Source organism: Rattus rattus, chromosome 7 (genome assembly GCF_011064425.1).
Source record: "Rattus rattus isolate New Zealand chromosome 7, Rrattus_CSIRO_v1, whole genome shotgun sequence".
Lineage (NCBI taxonomy): Eukaryota > Metazoa > Chordata > Mammalia > Rodentia > Muridae > Rattus > Rattus rattus.
The window spans coordinates 128,866,252-128,889,420 of NC_046160.1; the positions used below are offsets into that span (position 1 = coordinate 128,866,252).

The window sequence follows — 23,169 nt, forward strand, 5'->3', positions numbered from 1 at the left end:
GCTGCTGTGCCTGTGTGCCTGGCTCACTGTGGCCAGGGGTCACTGAGGAAGAGACTGTTATCCTGATGTCCAGCATCCACCTCGCACGTGTGCCGGGACCTTCTACTCTGATGATCCTTGGCAGTATGTGGTTACCTTTAAATCTCTTTTTTTTTTTTTTTTTTTTTTTTTTTTTTCTCGGAGCTAGGGACCGAACCCAGGGCCTTGTGCTTGCTTAGGCAAGCGCTCTACCCCTGAGCTAAATCCCCAACCCCACCTTTAAATCTCAGTTAGATCCCCCTGCCTCTGGGGGGGGGGTGTCACCCTTTTTGACGACTTTGTGTTACAGGTGCTACTTGTTACAGCCTCGAGCTGTGGCTTCAAGGCTGTGTGGTAAGGTATAAAAGGAAGGTGGATATGAATAGCCAGTTCAGAGCAACACCCCAAATGCAGGTCTAAAGTAACCTGTGTTTGTTGGGTGACACTAGACTCGGGATCAAGCCACAGGAGTGTAGATTGCACAGTCCGGAGCCGTCTCCCCAAAGCCTCCACACGGCTAATTTAGGACCAGATAGGAACATGATGGGCACTGGAGGCAAAGCCGTGTGTGAAGCTAACTGTGCCTGGCAGAAATGGCTGACGATGGGCTGGTCCTCCAGTTCCTATGGGATTTCTGTAAATGATTAACATTTGAGCACTTACTTAAGTGGGTGGCTGGATCCCAGAATGAGGCAGATCCCAAATTCTGGATTCAGGACTTCGCTGGCCCCCAGCCTCTCTGCCTTGGCATTGACTGGCCGGCTGCTGTGCTGACGTTGTATGCATCCTGGCTGGCTGGCTCCTGATCTATGAATTCTGATCTCTGGAAACGTCTTAGCCTTGGGTTTTGAGATCAGAGCAGAGGAGGCCCCATCATGTAGCATGTGCCGAGGGAACCCGGTGGATGGGGCACTGGTCCCTCTGGGCTCATGTGACTTTACTGTTTTAAGGAGTGATGGTGACATCAAATGTCTTGGTAGCCGTAAGGACCCGGACTGTAGTCCTTGTCGCTTGGGACAAGGGAGATGCAGGCCCGAGAAAGACTCAAGGAGGGGACGATGGACAGCAGCGACTGGGCCATGGGCAAGCACACATTACATTGCACACTCCATTGCTTCTCCCTGACACAAACTGGACTGACTAGCTGCTTCCTGTTGTTGACTGCTGCGGCTACCCACCCCTTGGACTAAGGTCTGTGAGTAGGAGGAGCAGCTCTGACCCAGTCCTCCTGGCTTCTGCCTATGGTCCCAAGATCCCCCCAATCAACACTGAGCTGACTTCCCAAACTCAGGACAGAATCTCTCTCATCTCTCTCTCTCCCTCTCTCCCTCTCCCGTACACCTAATTAGATACACACGTACGCACACACTACCAATCTAGACACACGCCTCTACACCTCAGAATACACACACACACACCTACACCTTAGAAGACACACACACAACACACTTACACCTTAGAAGATACACACACACACACACACACACACACACCCCTTGGAACACACACACACACACACACACACACCCCTACACCTTAGAAGATACACACACACACACTCACCTACACCTTAGAAGACACACACACACACACACACAGACCTATACAAACACACACACACACCCCTACACCTTGGAACACACACACACACACACACACTCACCACACCTTGGAACACACACACACACACACACACACACACACACACACACATACACACACACACACCCCTTGACGTTTTTCTGTTGGGAGGCATGTCCTAGTCCCCTGGGATATTTCCCTTGCAGACGGGGAAGTCTGGCCCGCCTGTGTTCAGAGCCTTCTGTTATCAGAGAAGAAAGAAAAGCCAGGAGCACTGAGATTTCCAGCCGTCTGCCTCCGTTTGCAGACACACAGACTGACTGGGTAGAGTCTGCTTCCGAGGGTCGCCAGGGAGTCTTGGGCTGGACACTGGTTTGACCGTGCGTGCTCCCCGATGATCACCCGTGAATAGTAATGTTTAAAGACTCTCAAAGAAAAATTTTTTCTGTTTCTTGCCAATCCCTATTCCCATTGTGGGCCGTCCCTGGGCTGGTGGTCCTTCCTGGGTTCTATAGGAAATGGAGCTGAGGAAGGAAACCAGTAAGCAGCGCCTCTTCATGGCCTCTACACCAGCTCCTGTCTCCAGGTTCCTGCCCTGCTTGAGTTCCTGTCCTGCCTTCCCCCAGTGATGAACAGTGCTGTGGAGGCGAGAGCCAGATGAACCCTTTCCTCCTTTGGGAACTTGCTTTTGGTCATGGCGTTTATCACAACAGTAACCCTAAAACAAAAACGATGTAAGTAGGTTACTGGGTCTGAGCAATATGGCTTGTAAAAGACCTAAAAAGTTCAACACACTGTCGTCAAGCCTCTGCCTAATTAATGCAGGAACTGGTCTATTCTTCAGTATGGTTATGAGGACTGGCTTACAGGTAAATCGTACATCTAATCCAACCTTATTTAAGTGCTAGGTTTTGGCTAAACTTTATCTAAATACAGCTGTTAAGAGCACTGGTGTGCGTGACCATCTGGGTGTCACACCCAGAGGCCCTGCCATGTGGTCAGGGGAATTAAAAGGGAGAATTAGGGGCTGGGGATTTAGCTCAGTGGTAGAGCGCTTACCTAGGAAGCGCAAGGCCCTGGGTTCGGTCCCCAGCTCTGAAAAAAAAAAAACCAAAAAAAAAAAAAAAAAAAAAAAAAAAAAAGGAGAATTAAACGTTTCCTTCCAACGGTCAGGGTCCTCTGGGGGACTTTGTGGACTGACTGGGGGATCACTTGTTCTCTTGTTCAGGGAGGCCTTGGAGACTCCACCTGGTAAGCTCTCCTTGTGTCCAATTTGCAAACAGGAGAGTCAATAAAGAGGGAGAATGTCCTCTGTGCTTCCAAGAGAAGCCACTGCCAAGTAAGGCCTTTGACGTATCTTCACGTAGATGGAACAATGGTCAAAGCAAAGCTAGAGGAGCCAGAGGCTCCCCTCAGAGCTCCCGTGAGCCCCAAGGGCTAGAGCCGCAGCAGGCCTGGACAGGAAGAAATAAGTGATTGATTCTGGCCAGCTGCAAGGTCCTGCACACCAACGGGAAAGCTTGACCAAAGACCAACATGGCAGCTGTAGTGTCTCCTTTCTCCCCTACTCTTTTTGGACAGGGTCTCACTACGTAGCCCTGGCTGGTCTGGAACTTGCTATATAGACCAGGCTGGCTTCAAACTCACAGAGCTCCTCATACCTCTGCTTCCTGAGTGCTGACTGGCGTGTTTCTTTAATAGTCAAAGATTGTATCCCCTAGACACATTAGGCTTAAATCCATACCAGACATTGTTTTAGGCACGCATTTCTCACTAATTATCTTCTTGATGAAAAAATAAATGCTGCCCAGATATGGGACAGCATGTGTTTGGCTTGATTCCACGGGGTGGTGCCTAGCTGTAGCCAAGAGGCCTACTGTTTAAACCTAAAGGGAAGGGAAAAAAAAATCAAATGACGGTTAGATTTTTTTTCTTTCTGGAAGCCACCTCACACTCTAATCCTAGTCGATTCACTAACGAGCCAAGTTCCTGAAGGCAGATCCTGGGTTCATCATTCTCAAAACCAGCCTTGGAGGCCAACCTTTGCTTCCTCAGGGTCTGGAAGAGGTTCTAGAACTGATCGCTTGGACTGTCCTACCCACTAGGCTTTGGAGATGGCACTTGTGGTGGTTTGGCCCCCTAGATTCTCGTGAGTGTCTGACCTGTAGGGAATGGCATTACGTGTGGCCTTGTTAGAGGAAGGTGTCACCACAGAGGCAGGCTTTGAGATCTCATACTCGAGGTAAGGCCTGGTGTGGCAGTCTCCTGTCGCCTGCAGGTTGAGGTGAGGAACTCTCAACTCCTTCTCCAGCACCACATCTGCCAGCACTCTGCCATGCTCCCCGCCACGACAGTAACAGACTAAACCTCTGGAACTGGAAGCCAGTCCCAATCAAATGTTTTCCTTTATAAGGGTTGCCATGGTCATGGTGTCTCTTCACAGCAAGAAACCCTAAGACAGTGCTTTTCTCTGGACTGCCCTTGGCTGAGGAGCTAATGGAAGCTAATGGACTCCAGTCAGTCTTATACACTGAGGGATGGATGATGCTGAGGGCGAGGCTCAGCATAGCTCTGAATGGACCCAGTGGCTCATCTCAGGCTGTAGCTCGGGGTGTGTGACCACAGCCCACTGCAGTGGCCTCAGGAGCTTGCTTCCTGAGAGTCCCCCCTTCCTGGGACGAGCACTCCCGAGATGTCCCATCAGCATGAAGTAGCTAGAGCGGTCATCTCCCCTCCACTGACAGCAGCTGGTGTTGAAGGAGAGTTAGGAGGACACAGACAGACAAGAAAGTGACACGGGCTCCCTGAGAAGACACTGAGAGCAGCAAGTCATGGGGTAGGTACCTAAACGGGACCAGCAGGGGAATCTTTAAGGTTCTCACTGCTGTGATCAAGCACGTGACCGACGCTCCTCAGCCCGGTCTAGAGCTGGGGCGCAGGGCCGACAGTGCCGGCAGCATCGCACGAGGTAGGGAGTAAAGGGTTCATCTGGCTTTGCTTCCACAGCGCTGTCATTACTGAAGGAAGTCAGTCCAGACAGGAACTCAAGCGGGCCAGGGACCTGGAGCAGGGTTGATGCAGAGGCCATGGAGGGTGCTGCTTACTGACTTGCTTCCTCAGCCTGCTTTCTTCTCGAACCCAGGGCTGGCCCCTCCCACTCTGAAGCTGCTATCTTTGATTATCTGTGGCTTGGTCATCTGCTCTCCCAGATGTTTTTGTTTCCTGGGTTTTTGGAGGTTGGGCTTCTCTGTAGCCACGGCTGTCCTGGAACTAAACTCTCTGTAGATCTGATTGGTCTGAAACTCAGAGAGCAGTCTGCCTCGGCCTCCCAAGTGCTGAGATTAAAGGCCTGCACCGGCACCCAGCTCCGGATGTTTAATTCTTGGTCAAATGTTTTGTCTGTGGCAGAGAATGAGCTCACTGAGCCCCGATGGCCCCAGCACCCCTCATCCTTATTTTCTGGTCGGTGTTTAGTGCCTCCCTGCCCTCGCTGACCAGCCATGCTGGAGCTCTCAGTGAGTAGCAGGAACCCAGCTCACCTCAGCCAGTCTGTCCTCAGGAAAGCTGACTCCTGGGGACTGGGGGGCAGGTCCTGCTGGCCAGGTGTCTTACAGAATGCTGTCCTCTCCATACCCAGCCCCACCTTTCTTGTAGTGCTGCTCTGTCCAGACGGAGAGACGGCTCCTCTTGATGCAGCGTTTCCTTAGTGGGGTCTGCAAGCCTGGCAAATGCGTCTGGGCAGACGTGCCTGCCACGGCACACGTGACATCACGTGAGCCTCAGGAGGTGAAGCTGCTCACGCTCTGGACACAGGTGTCATGGGTACATCCCTTAGCGTCGGAGGAAGGCACAGTGGACATCACCATCACACACACCACCGGGAACTTTAAAACTGCCGTCTTCTGCTTTATTGACAGGTAAATTGTTCAAAAATGTTCTCACAATTCAATAATTACAAAGACTCAGACTTACATTAAAAAAGTAAAAACCAGAACCCCCAGCAGGTGCCTGCCCCGGCACAAAGCCGGGGAGGGTGGACGGGGCAGGCAGCAGGTGCCGGGTGTGACATGCAGGCTTGGCCAGCAGTGCCACAACCCTCAGTGCCAACTTGGCCAAGCGCTCACCCTGAATCGCGTCCCCGAGTGCGCCAGCGGGGAAGGGAGGCCTGTCCAGGACGAGGACAAGACATGTCTGCTGCCACAGTTAGTCGCAAGCCTTCATGGGTAGGGCCACAGACCTGATCTCAGCCCAGGACACAGAGGGATGAGGTTCAACACACGTGGCATTCCCGGGCCGTGGTGCTGCCGATGTGCAGGAGTGTGGGGCAATCGTGTGACTGACTCGGCCACTAAGCACAGAGGCTCCATGCAGGGTGGGGGAGGACAATGGGGGAGGGGGTGTCGTAGGGCCGGGGGCATGGCTCCCAGGCTCTGGCCACCTCTGAACTCCTGTGTGTGCCGGCCAGTGGCAGGCTGCAGACACAGGGAGCCAGTGCACGGCTGCCTTCACAGGAGGAGGGGCATCTCGTGGCTGTGGCCCAGAATGGACGGACACAGGGACACAGGCGGCCGGTCAGCAGGACTGCTGTGGTTGCCTGTGTCAGGGTTAAGTGAATGAAAAGGCCACAAACTATCCTCTGCCTTCTGTGACACTGGGATGGCGCACTTTAGTCTTTGTAGGGCCTTGAGACAGCTTCAGGAGAGAGGGAGGTCTTGAGGCCATACCCCAGCATCTGCTGAGGAAGCCGATGGATGTGGGCCTGGGTGGTCCTGGGGGGAGGGGTGAGTGGTGGTCCTTCATGTGCAAACGGAACAGTGTTGCCTTGCGGCTGTGCAGACGAACACATCTGGTCGGTTGCCACCAACAACGTGGCACAAAACTGATCATTATAATAAAGATTACTTTATCTATCTACAAACTGATTCTACATTTCCTTGGACAACACTGGAGGGTCAGCTCAGTCTTGGCACTGATGTTGGGGCCATCTGGGCTCCCTGGCCCCACGGTGCTATGCTGGCGGCCTCAGGCGTCGCAGGCTGGCTGGTCCAGGCCTTCCAGAGGGAGCTGGCTCCGGTGCGGCGAGTTGGGGCTGGGGGGGCCGCTAGGGTTGGAGCTGTTAGACGGAGTTGAGTGCTTCGTGGAGTCAGAGTCAGGCTGCCAATGCAGAGAGAGACAGAGTGAGAGCAGGCGATGCTCGCTCGCCCCTGCATGTGTGCTCCTGCGCTGTGCACAGCCGCTGCAGGGCCCTTTAGGTGGCAGGCGAGCTCATCAGCCTTTGCCCTGCACTCAGAAGTACCTCGGTGTCCTCACTGCACAAGAGAAGGGAGTGCAGAAGGAAGCCAGACAACTGTAGCCAAGTGGGACGCGCTAGGAATAGACAGACGGGGACTTCAGCCGCGTCTTTCAAAGGCTGTCGTGTGAGCCCAGGGTCAACAGTGAGAGAAACAGATCTCCTAAGGTTAGGGACAGAACGAGCTGCTGCAGTTCAACACTGCGCTGGAAGGGGACCTAACGCTGTTTACAGGGACAGAGTTATGCAGGGTTCTGCACACAAGGTCCCAAAGAAGCCATGCACGCCAGGAGCGAAGCAGAGCTATGCAAGTGCAGCAGGGTCAGGGTTCAGCGTCAACACAGCCACAGACGACTGCGTTCACAGTAACCTGAAGAGCAGGGGGAGGGTCTCGTCCACTACAAACTACTTAAGGAGCTGGTGAAACACACTGTACTTATGAGACCCTGGGTTCGGTTCCCAGCACCCACACTAAGCAGCTCACGATTGACTATAACTCCATACCAGGGGATCTGGCCTGTTTTAGCAACAACCCCCACTCCCACACACACGGAAAAATCAAGGCGACTCATATAAACGGGAGGACCCCACATTCAAGACTAGAGATGAAGATGGTGTCAATCCCTAAAGTGGCCTGCAGACTCAGTGTGACCTCCTGACATTCCAATGGCCTCTTACAGAAAGTTACTCTTAAGAAACAAAACCCGGGCCTAGTGACTTGGCCTGCAATCCCAGTTATGTGGGAGCTCGAAGGCTCCAGGCCTGTGCCAGAGACGTTCAAATCGGCCTGGAAACCCACACCATGTGTCACAGTGAGAGAGAGCGCGAGAGCTGAGCTGACGCTCTGCGGTTCAATCCCCAGACAAAAGAAAACCGTGAGGGGCTCGCCCTCCTGTTTCTGATTCAAAGTCTACTACAAGCAGCAGTGTGGTGTCTCAGCAAGGCTGTGGAGATGTCCAAGGGCAGAGAACACATCCAGCAGTGATGGCACGGGGTATTTACACGTGCACTCTACACACACACACACACACACAGAAACTAACACGGATCAAGAGTCTTAGAACCGCCAAGAACATGAGTGCTTGCTGCACGGAAACAGATCCAGACTGAATAGCAAAAGCACCTGTGACAGGAAAGAAATAACCTTTGCACGACAAGGGACATCATCAGGAATGTGAGGGGCGGGGGCTGGAGAGGCAGCGAAGCACTGAGACACTGGCGGCTCCTGCAGAGGACCCAGGTTTGGTCCCAGCATCCACATGGCGACCCACAACGACCCACAACTCCAGTTCCAGAGCGCCTGGCACCCTCTTCTGGCCTCCTTGGGCACCAGGTACATACACGGTACACAGGCGTACACGCAGGCAAACACCCAGATAAGATAAGAAACAAAACCACACCTAATGACCGACTTCAGAAAGCAAGAGAGACCCAGCGCCATGGGGCTTGCTTGCCACAGGAGGGAAGATGGCAGGGACCCTGGCCAGAGCGCTGAGTCTCAGGATGGCAAGTGGAGCAGAGAGGCTGTCAGCACCAATACCGGGTGGCTGTGGGCGGCAGGCCAGCTCCGGTCTGCAGAGAGACCCTAAGCACAGACGTGCAGCTCGTGAAGTCCCATGTGCTCTCCCCTGCCCACTCCACAGGGGCGGCAGGGACACTGCTGCCTTCCAGTCATGGAGTGTGGCTGCCCACACCCACACCAAGTGTCCTAGAGCGGAAGGCGCACAGGTGACCAGAGAAGGTTCTCCAGCACGGGAGCCAGGCTACGTCACACACAGAGGCCAGGAGCAGACGCAGGAAGCCTCAGAGTGCAGAGCCAGGCTGAGTTACGCGGACAGAGGTCAGGAAATCGACGACAAGCAGGACGCGGCCACCTCTAGTCAGTGCTTAGGAGGCAAAGGCTGGCTGGTCTCAGTGAACTCAGGGTTTGGGCAAAACTGTGAGTTCCAGGCCAGACAGGGCTACACTGTGAGCCCCTGCCCGAGGGATAGCTGGCCAGGCAGGACCACAGACACACACAGCAGGGCACGGAAAGCACACCCACAGCACGCCACAGGACTTACTCCTGAAGGACCAGGAACTCAAGGTCATCTTCAACTACACAGTAAGCTTGAGGTCAGTCAGCCTGGGCTACATGAAATCCCTTCAGAGAACAGAGAAGTTCAGAAGGAGGTGCCTCTGGCTGAACCTGGCTCAGTTATAAAAGAAACCTCACCCCATGGTGGGATGTGTGCCTGGTGATCCCACAACCGTGGTCACAGTGTTGAAGGAGACCCATGACTCACGTTGGCAGCCATGTACCCTGGGCTGCCCAATGCTACCGGGGTCTCTGTGCTGAGACCATTATACCCCAGGCTATGCGGAGCTGCAGAGGAGCTCAAGACTGCGCTCCCAGATATATGGTGTCTTCCTTGTTCCAGTTCCCAACCACCAGGCCCTGGGGTGACAGGTGATGAAGTGCTCTCCCCACACAAGAAATAATCTCTACTCTGTAGGCCCTGTGTGGCCACAGCCTCTGTGCTGGGGAACACATACCTCTTTGTCAAAATCCTGGTCGGGGTCGGACATGCTCCTCAGAGGCACAGGCACTCCAGGCTCAGACCCACCTACAGACAAGGACACCTTTGACCTTAGGGAGAGGCCCAGAGGATCATGGGGAATGGAGTTGCTGGCCCAGCACCTATCCCCCCTTGGTACCTGAGGATGGCCATGAGACATAGGGCTTGTTCCTGGATGGGGGCTGCCGAGGGAGGCCTGTTGGGGCAGGACCCTGCTTTTCCTCCTGGGCTGTGGGCGCAGCACTCTGGGGGAAGAAAGCAGCATGTGAGACTGGCATGAGAACATAGACGGGACCACAGTGGGGCTGCCACAGTGTGGCGGCAACGAACAGGCCAGCTGCAGGCCCTGGCTATGGCTAAGAACAGGAAGCAGCAACCGAGGCCTCCGGGCTAAGAACTAGCAATGCCAATGTAGAAAACCCTACAGAAAATGCAATGTTTAAAAGAATGAGAAAAACTGTTATCTCACACCAAGGAGCTAGAGACCCTTTCTCGACAACTGTTTCCTAAGGGACACGAGCGCACACTGGCGGGCCACTCCTATAGACGTCCATCTCGGGATCAGGAGTGATGCAGTTTCCCAGGTCAGCAGGGCACAATGAGGCAGGACAGGCAGCCAGACACTACCTGTGTCTGCACAGCAGGGAATGGAGCCCACCCATGCCCACGCACGGAGGAGCCTCACGTCGCACTGAGCCCCCTGCCCCGCACTGAGCCCCACGCCCGCTGCCTGGTCGAGCACGCACCAGAGGCAGGTCCATGAGCACCTGCATCCCGTCGCCAGGGCCCATGTGAGCCACGTGGTTGAAGTTGGTTGGATTGGATATCATTTTGGATCTCAGTTCCGGGTCTCTGAGCATCTCTCTGCAGAAAGGAAACATCTGAGATTCAGGAAACACCCTCAGGCTCTAGCTGGCCCCTCGAGGCACTCGCGTGGACCCAGGGGCCTGAGCCACAGGGACCATACTCACCGCCGCTGCTGCAGCCTCTCTTCCTCTGGAACCTTGAAGACGAAGCGCCGTTTGCTCCGCGTCCGCAGCATCTGCTTCTTGCTGTTGTCCGAGGTGTCGGGCACATTGAGGACGGTGCCTGTGGGGGCAGTCACTGTAGCCACTGCGTGTATAGCCGTAATGCCACGACCCTCAGACTGGCAGGCCTGTGTCCGCCTGAAGGCCAGCTCCCCCACCCCCGCCCCTGGGGAAGCTCACCTGAGAACTTGTTTTTGAAGTAGATGAGGCGTGGGGGCTCACAGCCCAGCAGGTTGAGGCTACCATCAGAGTTCAGAGGTCTTATCTGTGTAGGGGCAGAGAGGACCCATCACGTGTGGCACCAGGGAAAGGGGGGACGGGGACACAGCTGTCTCTGGCAGGACCACCATGCTGTCTTACCCTCCGCAGGCCGATGGTCTGAACCCACTCCATGGTGCACACGTCGAAGACATCCACCCCGTATTCGCTGTACACGGTGACGTGGGAGGAGCTGCAGCCTGGTGCGAGGAAGCAGAGCAGTCAACACGGAGCCCCACCCGCCCTCGCCTGCCCAGGCCACCCAGGCTGGGTGGGGATGCACACCACTGCCTGTGGGGGGGCCCTCATGCCAGAAGTCACCTTTACGTCAAAGTCACATGTGTCACATGCCTCTACAGGGAGGCACCCACTGCTTCCTCACCAGGGTCTATTTCCCACACTACAGCAAGACGCTGGAGTTCATTTAGAAAGCATTTCCTCAACTCAGCTCTCTCAGGACACTTGCTCAGTCCAGGCAAACACCTTCATGCTTTCTCATGTTTTCTTTCTTTTACGTGTCTGGGAGTTTGATCTGCATGTCTGTTATGTACCACGTGTGCATGCAGTGCCTGAGGACAGGAGGAGGATCCCTAGAGTGTACTTACACATGCTGGCACCAGCTCCTGGGACAGCAGCCTTAACCACTGAGCCACCTCTCTAGTCCCAAAAGCCATCAAAGATGACAGAGAGACCAGGATTTTCAGACCCACACTAGCCTTTGCCCTGGTGCATAACCTTCCTGTGCACATTTTACACTAAGGACATCGGGACTCTCCTGTAGGGCACACTGGGCCCCATTCCAATGATCTTCTCTGAACACACGATCAAACGAGAACAGGGAGGCTTAAGAAATGCTGTCTGTCACGACAGCGGCTCTGGCACGCTGCAGATACATGCCCCTGAGCACGTCACCCTCAAGTTTAGGACGCAGCAGAGCCCATCTCTCTGGATGGCCTGTCAGACACAAGGGAGATCGATGTCCACTTCTCCCATCTATGCTGCTGCAGGTGGCCTGGCCTTGGCCAGGAGCCTGCAGTGTCCTCGAATGCAGTCAGGGGCATTTATGGAGATGCAGAGTACGCAGGAGGCAGCTGGGCCCCAGGAGAGGCCCGCTGGGCCCCATATCACCTCAGCACACCCAGGCTAAGGACACCAGCAGCAGCATCGCTGAGGGTGTGTGACTCCACCAGCCTGTGCCAGCCGAGGCAGGGTAAGATGCTGGAACCCACCAATGTGTTCCTGACACGGGTGGGGGCGGCTGTCCTGTTTTTGAATGCCTTGTGCAGAGGCCGGCCCTCAATTACCTCAGAGATGAAAATTCTCCACACGGGAACGCTGGGGCAGCTCTTACTTGCTGACTATACAGGGGACTCTACCGATCCAGCAACAAAGGACAAACCGAGCATCTGAATAAACACTACACACGCGGTGGCGGGTGTGTGCTTTGGATGGCACGTAGACTTGCAGGCTACAGAGCGAGCCTCTGGACCCTGCCTCGTGAGACAGGACTAGGAGGCACTGCAGACTCTGATGCTGCTCCACCCTCCAAGTTCCTTAACTTCTTCTAGCTCTGAAGCTGGCTGGTTCCATATGGGGCTGACCATGAAAGTGGGGAGGGAACACTGGGTGTCCATGCTGGTTATCTGTACCAAGGATTAGAACAACACTGCACTTGGGGATGTGTGCCCGTTCCAAAGCCAAACTGGGAAGAAAAATGGCATTCTGGAAGTTAGGAGTGTACGGCTTAGTGCGCTGCACTGGCTTCCTGCAAAGACCAGGAAGGCTGTCCTTCCTTCCCGCTGGCTGGCACTGCCCTGGGACTGCTGCCCCAGCTTCCCTGGCGAGGGAGAAGGATTTGTGAACCACTGCCCTGCACAGACTGAGTGAGCAGCCCTGGGCATCCCCCTTGGCCAGAGCAGCGTGGAGACAGCCTATGGTGTTCACAGCTGCCCACTGTCATGGAAGCATGGCCCCACCTCCTATCCCAGCCACCCAACAGGTTCCAGGTCAAATCCAGCCTGTGCTCTGCTGGCTTGCCCTCCTCGATGCTTGTTACTGCCCTCCAGTTCCATGAGGGCTGGATGGAACAGCTCGAGGCCTTCAAATATAATGAGTGGCGGTGACCCAGTGGTGCTGGAGAGTCCAGACAACAGAGGCATCTAGTTCTTCCAGCCTCACAACTGCTCAAGCAAATCAGGGTGTCCCAGCCCCTGGATAGCACCCCCTCGCAGAAGCATGTTGTAGAGCCAACAGGCTCTGGCCTACAAGGGACAGTACCTCGATGCAGTCTCCTAGAAACCGAGTCCCTGTGACTTTATTCTGCCCTGTGAATTCTACTACAGGAATGCTTTTTAAAACAAGATGCAAGGTCCCTTCCCAACCCACTGTGCCCTTCTGCCCAGGAGGCCAGCTGCTGGCAGCCCTCTGAGGAATCAGCAGGGGACTGAGGAGTGAGGCTAGTCATCACCACAGGCCCTGACTCTGTGCAGCACGGCGTCTAGCCTGCACACACCCTCTAGCTGAGCGAACACCCTGTCATCCTGCCCCTAACTCTTGGCTCAGGGACTGAGAGACAAACCAAAGCAAACAGAACATGCCGACTGACTGTCCGTGTGAGAAGCAGCAACAGTGAAATGGCAGAAAACATATACATACTACAGGCGACAGGAGCCGCAGGCCACATGAGCTCCTGCGTGCGTGACCTCCGACCTTGAGGGTCCACGTACAGTCCCATGTGGCTGAAGCAGAGCAGGTACTCCTCACTTTTGAGCTCTACAGCACAGAGGGCATCGAAAGACTGCTGTGAGAGGAACGCGAGTGAGGGGTCAGCGGGATTTACCAGGTCTAGAGGCTGCCCGTCCCCCTGGATGCTCAACAGAGAGAACCCGGAGGGGTAGCCAACACAGAGCCTGTCCTTGAACACGGCCATCCACTGCACATGTCCCGGGGCCACGATCTCATTGAACTTCCGGTGGAAAGGCTTAGTTCTCTGGATCTCGTAGCAAAGGACCAGCCGCTTCACAGCGACAAACAGGCAGGTGGACGAGCTCTTCCTCAGCGTCCCTGTTGCTATGAGCTGGCAGCCCTTTGTTTCTGGGAGCTTGATGTCAAAGTTGCTAGCTTCTGCTCCATCGAAGGAGGTCCAGGGGTAGAGGTGCACGTGGTGGTTCCGGCCACAGAGGAGGAGGATGAGCTTCTCCTTGGGCGCCAGCTCGATCTGGTATACCTTCTTGCAGTCAGCAGCGCGGACAATCACTGTGAGCAGAGGACGCCGGTGATGTGCTTTTGGCTGACACGGTCCTCTCCCCCCATGATCCTCCCACCAGTCAGCCCCAGGGCCAGTGGTGCGAATGCTCCTAACAGAGATAATGGCATGTCTGTCTCCGTGTCCTGCCAACCCTGGTCCTGCCGCTGCCTGTCCCAGGCTCTGTGCCAGGGTCCAGCTGGAGACTTACAGCCCAGGGAGTAAGGCTGGGCTGGGGCTGGGATTCCCTGACCTCATGCCACTCAAACTAGGACCCTAGCTGGCTTAGGCTCTTCACCTCCTTCCCTCACTCGGAGCCTCCAGGACTCAGCTGCCCACATGCTCTGGCCACTGTAGGCTCTGACTTACTCCCATTCGACAGGAAGGGCTACGGAGTGGGAAAGACCGGTGCCTCCCTTCTGGCTGGCAGGAGAGGAACATGAGCCCTGGTAAGTTTCAGTGCACTGGCACTGCTGGGTTCTCTCGAGAGCTTGGTGACCTACACCCGTCCCATTCTCTCTATAGAATTCAACAGAGGCTGGGTATGGGGTGCACATCTTTAACTCCAGTACCCAGAGGTAGGCAGATGTCTCTGATTTCCAGGATGGCTAGGGCTATGTTGGGCTCAAAGGCAACCAAGCAAGCCAACAGTAACAATTCAGTACAGAAGGCCAGCAAGGTGGCCCCGGGGTAAAGGTGTTTGCTGCCAAGAGGGAACACCTGAGTCTGAGCCCCCAGACCCACCGACTGCCTGTCACAAGCTGATTCCTAACCTCTGGACTCTATAACTTCTATCAGATGAGCAAATAAATGCATGTTAAAAAAAATTGGCTGGGCATGGCTGGTCACACCTTTAATCCCAGCACTCGGAAGGCAGAGGCAGGAGTTTGAGGCCAGCAGGGTCTCCATAAGGACTACATAGAGAGAAACAGAATAACCAGGCCTCCTAGGTGGTTTCCAGGCCACGCCCAGGCACATGAATATACTGAGTGCCTGCCATGTCACCTGAGAACCTTTTCTCCACTTCTTGCCTAGGACATTCATAATGTCCTCTGACACTGTCACTCAAGTTGCGTACCAGGATGTCCCTTTTTCACAGTCCCAAAGATGGAGTCTGGGGCCTCAGATACTCTATGCCACACTCAAGTGAACCCACTGAACCCCTTGGAGGCCCTGTGTGTCTGCGGCAGCCAAGCAGGACTCACGCTGCCCTCCTACTTACCATCTCGGGTGAGCTCAATGACGTAGAGCCCTTCTTCCAGGCCGACCGCAATTCTGTCTCCATCTGGGGAAACAACGTGTGGGTCCCGTGAGCCGGGACCTGCTTCTCCAAACAGGAGAGGGCCGGGGCCGCACGGCCGCGCTCGGGCCCTGCAGACATACCCACAATAGCGGCGGCCAGGACGGTCTTGATGAGCGGCAGTGAGCTGTCGTAGGCTTCCTGTGCCACGTGCACCACCTGGCTCCTCAGCCGGTTCTTGTGGAGGATAGCCTGCAGCCCTTCCAGGATCCCAACCCACTTCCTCTTTTCATTCTCGTTCTCTGTCAGGATGAGCAGTGAGCTGGTCTTAGAAGGTGAACCTAAGAGAGAGGCCGTCACCTTCATGAGAGAAACAAAACAGACAAGACCATGAGCTGTCAGCCAGGTCAGAGCAGGGGCTGTGCTGGAACCGCCTGGCTCCAGAGGTCACTAGCGGGATCAGTCATGTCAGTGTCCCCGAGTCGCCCCAGAGACCACCAGGCTCTTCAACTGCCAGCCAGGCTGCTGACAGAAGGGACAGGGCTGCAAACAGACATCCGTCCCTTCCCGGCCAGACTTCAACTAATTCTGCTCTGGTCAACGCTACCGTGTAAGCACATTAAAAATGTCTTGGCTGGGTATGGTGGCGTGCACCTCAGGAGCCAGGGGCAGCAGGGTCTGTGGGCCAGCCTGATCTACATAGTGAAGTTCTGCAGCAGCTCCGATAGAGACCCTGCCTCAAATTTTTTCCCTTTTGTTAATAGCTTTATTCTGATTAAGATGTGGACTCTTAGGGCCCTAATATTCAGGGTAAAGCAACTCTCGCCTCACAGGTCCACCACGAAACGTCCCTTCAGTGCTAAGACACAGTGACTGGGGTGAGGAGGGAGGCTCCATGGGAAGCCGGTGGTGGGCGGACTCCGAATGAAACAGGCTGTGTAGGGAGAGCAGGCTGCTCAGTGAGGGGCAGCTATGCCAGCGGGGAGGCACCTGGTGCACGGTGGGAACATAAGGCAGGCGAGGGGACAGCCTCTGGCTCCCACGCACTGAGATTGAAGGTGTGCTCCACTGTGCCTATGGCTTTTGGTTTTGTTTTAAGAATTACTGTCTTTTAACAGTGTGATTTATTTTTAAAACGATCAACAGACAGAAATAAAATCGGAGAGACTCATACCCTGAATATGCACGGGATGTCTCGGCGTGTAGCATGGATGACATCTGAGGCCAGGACTGAGCTCACAGCAAACTCGTCATCTCTGGCAAGAAAGAGACACACAACACGCGGCTCTGAGAAAGCCCCACACATTTGCTGCCATATTTGCACAACTCATATCATGGGGTTGGGGGTGGGGGGTGGGTGCTGAGGACAGAGCCCTCTGCCTGGATTGCACGGTCACATGGTCCGCTGTTCCCCCAGCTCTACACCCCACACTTGTCCCGGTACAACCATAAACAAGAAGCAGAAGGTGCTAGGTCCAGGATGGGCTGTTTTCCACCCTCAGTGAGGCCCAGACATTTGGACTCAGGCTGGGACATAGCACTGTGGTGACTGGAGTAAGAGTGGCCCCCTTAGCCCATGGATTTGAACGCTCAGTCACTAAGGAGCAGCCCTGTTTGGAAGGATTGGAAGGATGTAGCCCTGCTGGAAGGAGTGTGTCACTGGGGGTGGGCTCTGTAAGACACCGCAGGCTCCGTTCAGTCTCTGCTTCCAGATCAGGACGTAGCTCAGCTACTGTTCCTGTACCATGCATGTCCTCATGCTCCCTCACGATGACAATGGACTAAATCCTGAACCTGTACGCAAGTACACTGAGCACTTTCCTCTCTAAGACTCGCCCTGGTCCTCAGTCTCAACAGTGACCAAGACAGCCTTAGACGGCAGGCACCATTTGGGATGGGGACATGGAATGCATGGGACGCTGCCACTGCTGGGTGACTCTGACTCATCTCTGCTCTCACAACTCTTGGAAGGAATCAGCCAAAGACCACGCAGACCTGAGCCTGTGTTGCTACTAGGCCAACTACCGATGTTAGCCAGCCGTTCTGATTTGGCAAAAGGTGGGAATAGCGCAGGCCCTTCCCATAGGTGGCACTAAGTGTGCCCGAGGTACCTGGTTAATTCTCATGACAGCTCCTTCTGCCCGTTAACCATTCTTCAAAGAAACACGGAGAGAAACGAGCAGGCCGCACAGGTCTCACAGGCCCGCCACTGTGGACGGAGCATTGGTGCTTTGTGGATTAACCTACCTGAGGTCTAAGACTTGACTGGCGATGACCCCAGGCTGGGTGGACTTCCCTTCTGGCAGGTCGTACAGGAAGAGCTTGCAGTCACAGACCACTGCATAAGCCCGCTGCCACCCTTTCTTCACGCCCGTGGGCTTCGGGACCTACAGACCAAGTGACCACGTGGATCCAGGCAGCACAGGCAGAGACTGCCAGACCCTTAACACTGCTCAGTCTGTGTCCACCTTTATATGACTGCCCTGGCTCCCCGGGGAGTGACTGCTCTCCCGACAGCCCTCCCCAGAGTGGTAGACAAGCCAGCCCGTGTCCTGGCTCAGGAGGGCCTGACTGGGAGGAACTTGTTAATGGGAAGATAACACAAGGCACCAGGGGTTACTGCATCCTGGAGGCTACGGCTGGAGAGGACATGGGGAAGCCTGAGAACCCGTGGTTTGCAAGCCCTGCTTGGCTTTGGAGCCCTGACTTGAAGCTCACTGGCCAGCAACCTAGGGAGTTCCTGTGGGAGGGAGCTGTAGGTGGACTCCCCCGTCCAGCGATTCTCCGTGACAGGCAGCAAAGGGCGGCTTCAACCACAGATGAGCTGTGATTGCTGCTCTCTACACCAAAGCTAGGAGCTGACCTAATGACCTAATGCAGAGTGAGCCACGCTGGGCCAGAGACGCTGGCTCCACCTACCTTGACATAGCCCTTGTAGGCTGTGCCTATGCCCCTCTGCACATCTACGCCCAGAGGCCGCTTGGACTGCTCAGGAGGTATGGGGCACACCTGGGGAGCGCTGTCTTTGCAGGACACATGGCAGGAAAACGCGCAGACTGAAAAAGAGGACAGTCCTACCTTATAACTGCTGCTGAGGAGAGGAGGCAGCATGGCTGAGCACAGGCCCTGTGCACACGCTGTCTGCGAAGCTGAGGTGTTCGGTATGACTTCGTAGGAAACAGTTCCCAAAAAGGTTTCAGAATAAAAGCTCAACACATGGTGCCCACACATCAAGAGGGGCCTCCTGAACAAAAGCACCCACCCAAAGCCTGCCTCGCAGTTACTCCAGAGCCCGCCTTTACTCTGCACAGGTGACTCCTGATCTGGCCACCGCGGTCGCCTGCACTTCTCTGCAGGGCAATGGTCCCCGTGACACACAGGCCATCAGAAGGCTTAAGACTACTGACAAGTGACAAGCCAGCAGCCAGGGAGGAAGGTCTGAGGAAGGAATGCAGGGCACAGCCAGCGTGTGCCTGGGCAGCGGAGGCTCGGACCCCGCAAATCGCAGGTCTGTCAAATGGGGCAGGAGCCGGCTCAAGACCTGGAGCCAACCCAGCGCGGCGCAGAGCACAAGAGGGGTTTTGCTATTTAAAAAAAATGACCACCACCAAAAAGACATAACAGAGTCAATGGCGAGGTCTCTTTAGCCTGGGGCCTGTGAGGTTTGGCAGGTAAGGGCGACCCTGCCAAGTCTGAGTGGAACTTCTGGAACCACAGGAGAGAAGAGAAGCTACTCTCTCGAGTTGCCCTCTGACCCTCACATGCACCATGGCACATGTGCCCACATGCTCACATACACAGATAAATAAATGTAATTCAAAAGTTAAGAACAAACAAAATCCCCACATGCCCCGAGAGTGCAAGCTCTGACCGCTGCTGGCGTCTCCTGACTGGCTGGGGGTTGGCTCTGCAGGTGCTCTCAGGGTGGTGAGCTCCCTCCTCCGGCGGGCTGGTGTGCCCTGCAGCTACAGTAGCAGTGTGCCCTGCTCACACACTGAGGTCAGTACTCACCCTCACAGGCATAGCCCTGTCGGATCAGCCCGACCATCAAGGACGTACAGTGGCTGCACTGGGTGGGGCTGGGGAAGGACTTGATGCTGAACTGGTGTGCCTTGGGCTGCAGGAAAAACCAAGTGAAACCAATCAGGTGACCGGGACTGAGAAGTGGGCAATCGACTCTCACTGGCTTGTAAACAGCTTGAGAAGCCGCCTGCTTCCTGTCCTTCCTCTCCCAAGCCAGAACTCAAAGCCACACTAGCTCGCTTTAGTTAGCTTTGTCCGGGGCAGACTCAGTGTCGCTGCTCACGGCTGAAAGCCACCAAGATCAGGGCAGCTTTTAGGGAGCAGTACCAACTGGGTTTTGGGATTTGGCCTGGAACCCTGCTTAGGTTTGGCTCTTCAAAGGTGTGCAGGCTTTCAGTTTACAAGAAATGGTAACAGCACAATCTTGGAAAGACCTACTGCCTTCTGCCAGGACAGAACACTTAGGACGTAACAGACGGGAAGAATCGCGAGGCAAGCTGGGAACACAAGGACAGGCTGTGACAGCTGCCTGGCAAACCCCATGGAGTGACAGAGGTGTCGAGGATGCTACAGACACTGGCAAGACCGTGTGTTTCTCAAAGAGTGGGGGAGTAGCTAGCACAACTCCAGGAGCAACAGAGGAGGTGCCAGAGGAGGCAGGGGCTTGGGCATCACCGGGGTTCACGCCACTGTTACGTTTGTCTGGGTATCAGAAGCTCACAAAATGCACAGCCCCTCAGCTTGGTCCTTAACTCTACACGATCCTGAGTCCCGGAGCTAATTACTCTCAGGTCGATGGGAAAATATCAACAGACACAGTCTATGCCGGGCATACATAAATGTGGCCAAGCTACAACCTTGGGGCCCCCTCAACTGGGAAACTAGGGACCTACAATGCTGTTACACAAGAGCGAGGAGGCCCAGTTGGGCTTCAAGGCTAGTAAGAGGATAGTAAGGTGAAGAGCCACCTGGACACCGAGGTTCAAACCACACTGGGGATGGCTCCACTCAGGCTGGGAAGCATTCTCCTACAAGCCGCATGGTCCTCAGTGACAACAGACATAACGGACAGGGAAACAACTGGGCCTGAGAGGCCCCCACTGCCTCCCCACCAGCCTGGGACCGACGAGGAAACTGAGGAGACCCTCAGAACTTGAGTGCTTAGGTGTGAAGATGACAACGCACACCCTGGACTTGGATTTGTGAAGGATCCTGGCCTGCAGTGTGTATTAAAGCCAGTACAGATACTTTACACAGCGTTTATCTTCTAAAACCACGAAGGTTCCCAGCAGTGTGAAAGGGCCTACCTTTGGTCCAGCCATGGCGAGGGCCTGTGTGTTGGGCAGCGGCACAGTAGACGGCCTCTGCTGTGACCGAGTCGCATCCTAGGAGAAATGTGGACAGGAGAACTCAGCTCGGCCGCCAGGTCCTAGCTGGGGCTTCTCTCCATAGTCTATCAATTATTAACATTCTGAATTTTTAATTTACTACATTGTTGAGACACCTGTTGAGGTCTCCTTCACTCATTCAGCTGATGCTCTCACAGAGCTCTGAAGGGGAGAGACGCATCCATCACAGCTACAACCTGCACAGCAGACCCCAGGCCCACGGGGCCCCACGGGGCCCCCACAGGGCATATGGTCTTACCTCCTGCTGTTCTGTGCTTGTGGCCACAGACACTGATGGGGACAAGTCCAGCTTTGAAGCCTGTGTTTCCTGATCACTAGCTGAGCTAGTCTGTGAAAAGAAAAAGGTGGCATTTTTTCCTGGACAGTGTATTGTCAGGATCTAGGGTCCCCTGTGTCCTACCCCCAGGTCTCATCATGAAGCTGTTTTCTCACAAGTATTCTGTCTTTTATGGGGAGTGGCAAGTCACTATTTCTGCCAGGAATATGTTGCCTGATCACCCCAACACGGGCCTTCTCTCCTCCAGCCATTATAAACTAGGATAAGCAGGTTAGCGCATGCCTTTAGCCAGCGCTTTGAGTCTGAGGCCAGCCTAGACTAAACAGTGAGTTCTAGTTTTTGTTTTTTGTTTTTTTTTTTTTTCCCCAGAGCTGGGGACCGAACCCAGGGCCTTGTGCTTGCTAGGCAAGCGCTCTACCACTGAGCTAAATCCCCAACCCCAAACAGTGAGTTCTAAAGCCAACAAAGGCCACACAGTAGAGACCTATCTGTAAAAAAGGAACTAGGAAAATCAGCCGCAGGCAGTCCTCAGATGACAGAACTCGGCTGATCTATCACACCCACAGAGCCCTGACGGCTAGAGCCTGCACTTCAATGAACACAGGGTTTCCCTCTAACAATCCCAGCACTCAGAGGCACCGCATGATTGGCTGCTGTCTGGGGTGAACCTTTCTGTGGGTGTAGCCCTGATACAGCACCACATGGGCACAGTGGGTATTCCCTTGGTAATGTACGGAAGAGTCTACGAATCCCCAGCTGAACTGTGTTCTGCGTCTGATCTAGTGGTACAAGTGAGCACCTCAGCTCAGATCAGACCTGAGGAGACCGGGCATTCCGAGGGGAGGAGGGCTGGGGATCACAGCACAGGTACAACTGAGTACTGCAGGCTAGGGTTGGTAAACGAATCCTCCGAGGACAGGGACATTAATTAGACAGTGAGCAAAGGTAGTAAACACGAGTACCACCCACAGGCAAGTTAAACAGGTCAGCGATCCAGCTGGGGAGGGAGGAGCAAGCCAATGAAGTAATTTTTAGAGGCGTAAGAGCCGTTTCCTTAGTTGTTAATCAGAGGACGCAGACTCAGAAGTCGGAGCACACAGGGCACTGCCTCTGAGCAGCCCAAGGAGGGGAGCTGCCGTCACTTACGTCCTCCCACAAGGCTAGCAGAGAAGATGCAGATGAGGAGGAGAGCGAGTCCTTGTGTAACAGACAGGAGGAACATAAATGATCATTTCCCACCCAGTAAACCCTGGCGAGAAAGTCCAGTGAGGCTCCATGGAGACCCAGTTCTAGCATCAGCAACACGTTTAATCTGGCAAAGTTCAAGAGCTCCCAGGGCTCAGGTCTGGAAACTTTTAACATTGGTGAAAAGCCTTGGTGAGGGTCTAACAGCGGGAGACGTGCTGGACATCGAATGAGGGAGGCAGATGGATGTTGACCTCCATGCTAACCTCGGTCCATGCTGTGACTTCCACACTGCTAGATGGCACCGCAAAAGCTACCCAGCTCTCTGTGCAACCCACTTACCCACGATAAGGTTTGTCCAAGGTGAGCAATTACTTTTATAATGTATTTGCTTAAGAACTGAGGACTTGCTGGGTGTGGTGGTCACACCTTTAATCCCAGCACAGGCAGGCGGATCCCTGAACTTGAGGCCAGTCTGGTCTATGGAGTGAGTTCCAGGGCAGTCAGGGATACACAAAGAAACTACCTCAAAAAACCAAACCTAACCGAGCCAAGCAAACGGACAAAAAGCACAGAGACTTGGCCCAGCCTGGTCTACAGACTCAGTTTAAGGACACCCAGGGCTACAGAGAAACACTGTTGAGGGAAGGTAAACAGCTGAGTGCCCTGAATGACCCCTGGTGCCCTGGATGTGTTGCACCAAACCCACATGGTCACCTGTGACTGCTACCTGCTTACAAAGGCGGGATGCCACGCCCATGCCACTTCAGCCAGTAATGCAGCGGCAAAGTGAACCCTGTACAGAAAAGACTCTGTCTCCTGTACAGACCGGTGCCAGCCCCTCCTCCCACCAAGGACACGCACACAACACGCAGAGACCATGATATAAGCCCGGAGTGTGGGCATTCTACTGTCCTAAGTGGGAAGAGATAGGCTACTTAGAGGGACTCTGATGATTAAAGGCCACCAGTGACCTCTGGCACGTCCTGAACGGGGAGGAACAGTTGTCCAGGACACAGGCAGGACCGTCCACCCTGAGCTGAGATTCACTGCTGGCC

General features: G+C 54.7%; 1 protein-coding gene across 1 annotated transcript in view; it reads right to left on the reverse strand.

The window, feature by feature from the left end:
- Positions 1-5,480: 5,480 nt before the first annotated feature.
- Cdc42bpb (CDC42 binding protein kinase beta) overlaps positions 5,481-23,169 on the reverse strand; it is an 83,799-nt gene continuing 66,110 nt past the window's right edge. Inside the window, exons 22-37 of the mRNA XM_032908486.1 lie at positions 20,888-20,977; positions 20,548-20,625; positions 19,229-19,334; positions 18,137-18,273; positions 17,465-17,604; positions 16,392-16,473; positions 15,361-15,577; positions 15,200-15,262; positions 13,389-13,988; positions 10,836-10,933; positions 10,656-10,740; positions 10,419-10,536; positions 10,194-10,311; positions 9,587-9,692; positions 9,425-9,495; positions 5,481-6,753 (exon numbers count right to left, since the gene is read on the reverse strand). Coding sequence (XP_032764377.1) covers positions 6,622-6,753; positions 9,425-9,495; positions 9,587-9,692; positions 10,194-10,311; positions 10,419-10,536; positions 10,656-10,740; positions 10,836-10,933; positions 13,389-13,988; positions 15,200-15,262; positions 15,361-15,577; positions 16,392-16,473; positions 17,465-17,604; positions 18,137-18,273; positions 19,229-19,334; positions 20,548-20,625; positions 20,888-20,977 — 2,241 coding nt within the window. The 3' untranslated portion in view covers positions 5,481-6,621. The remainder of the gene's footprint in view (positions 6,754-9,424; positions 9,496-9,586; positions 9,693-10,193; positions 10,312-10,418; positions 10,537-10,655; positions 10,741-10,835; positions 10,934-13,388; positions 13,989-15,199; positions 15,263-15,360; positions 15,578-16,391; positions 16,474-17,464; positions 17,605-18,136; positions 18,274-19,228; positions 19,335-20,547; positions 20,626-20,887; positions 20,978-23,169) is intronic.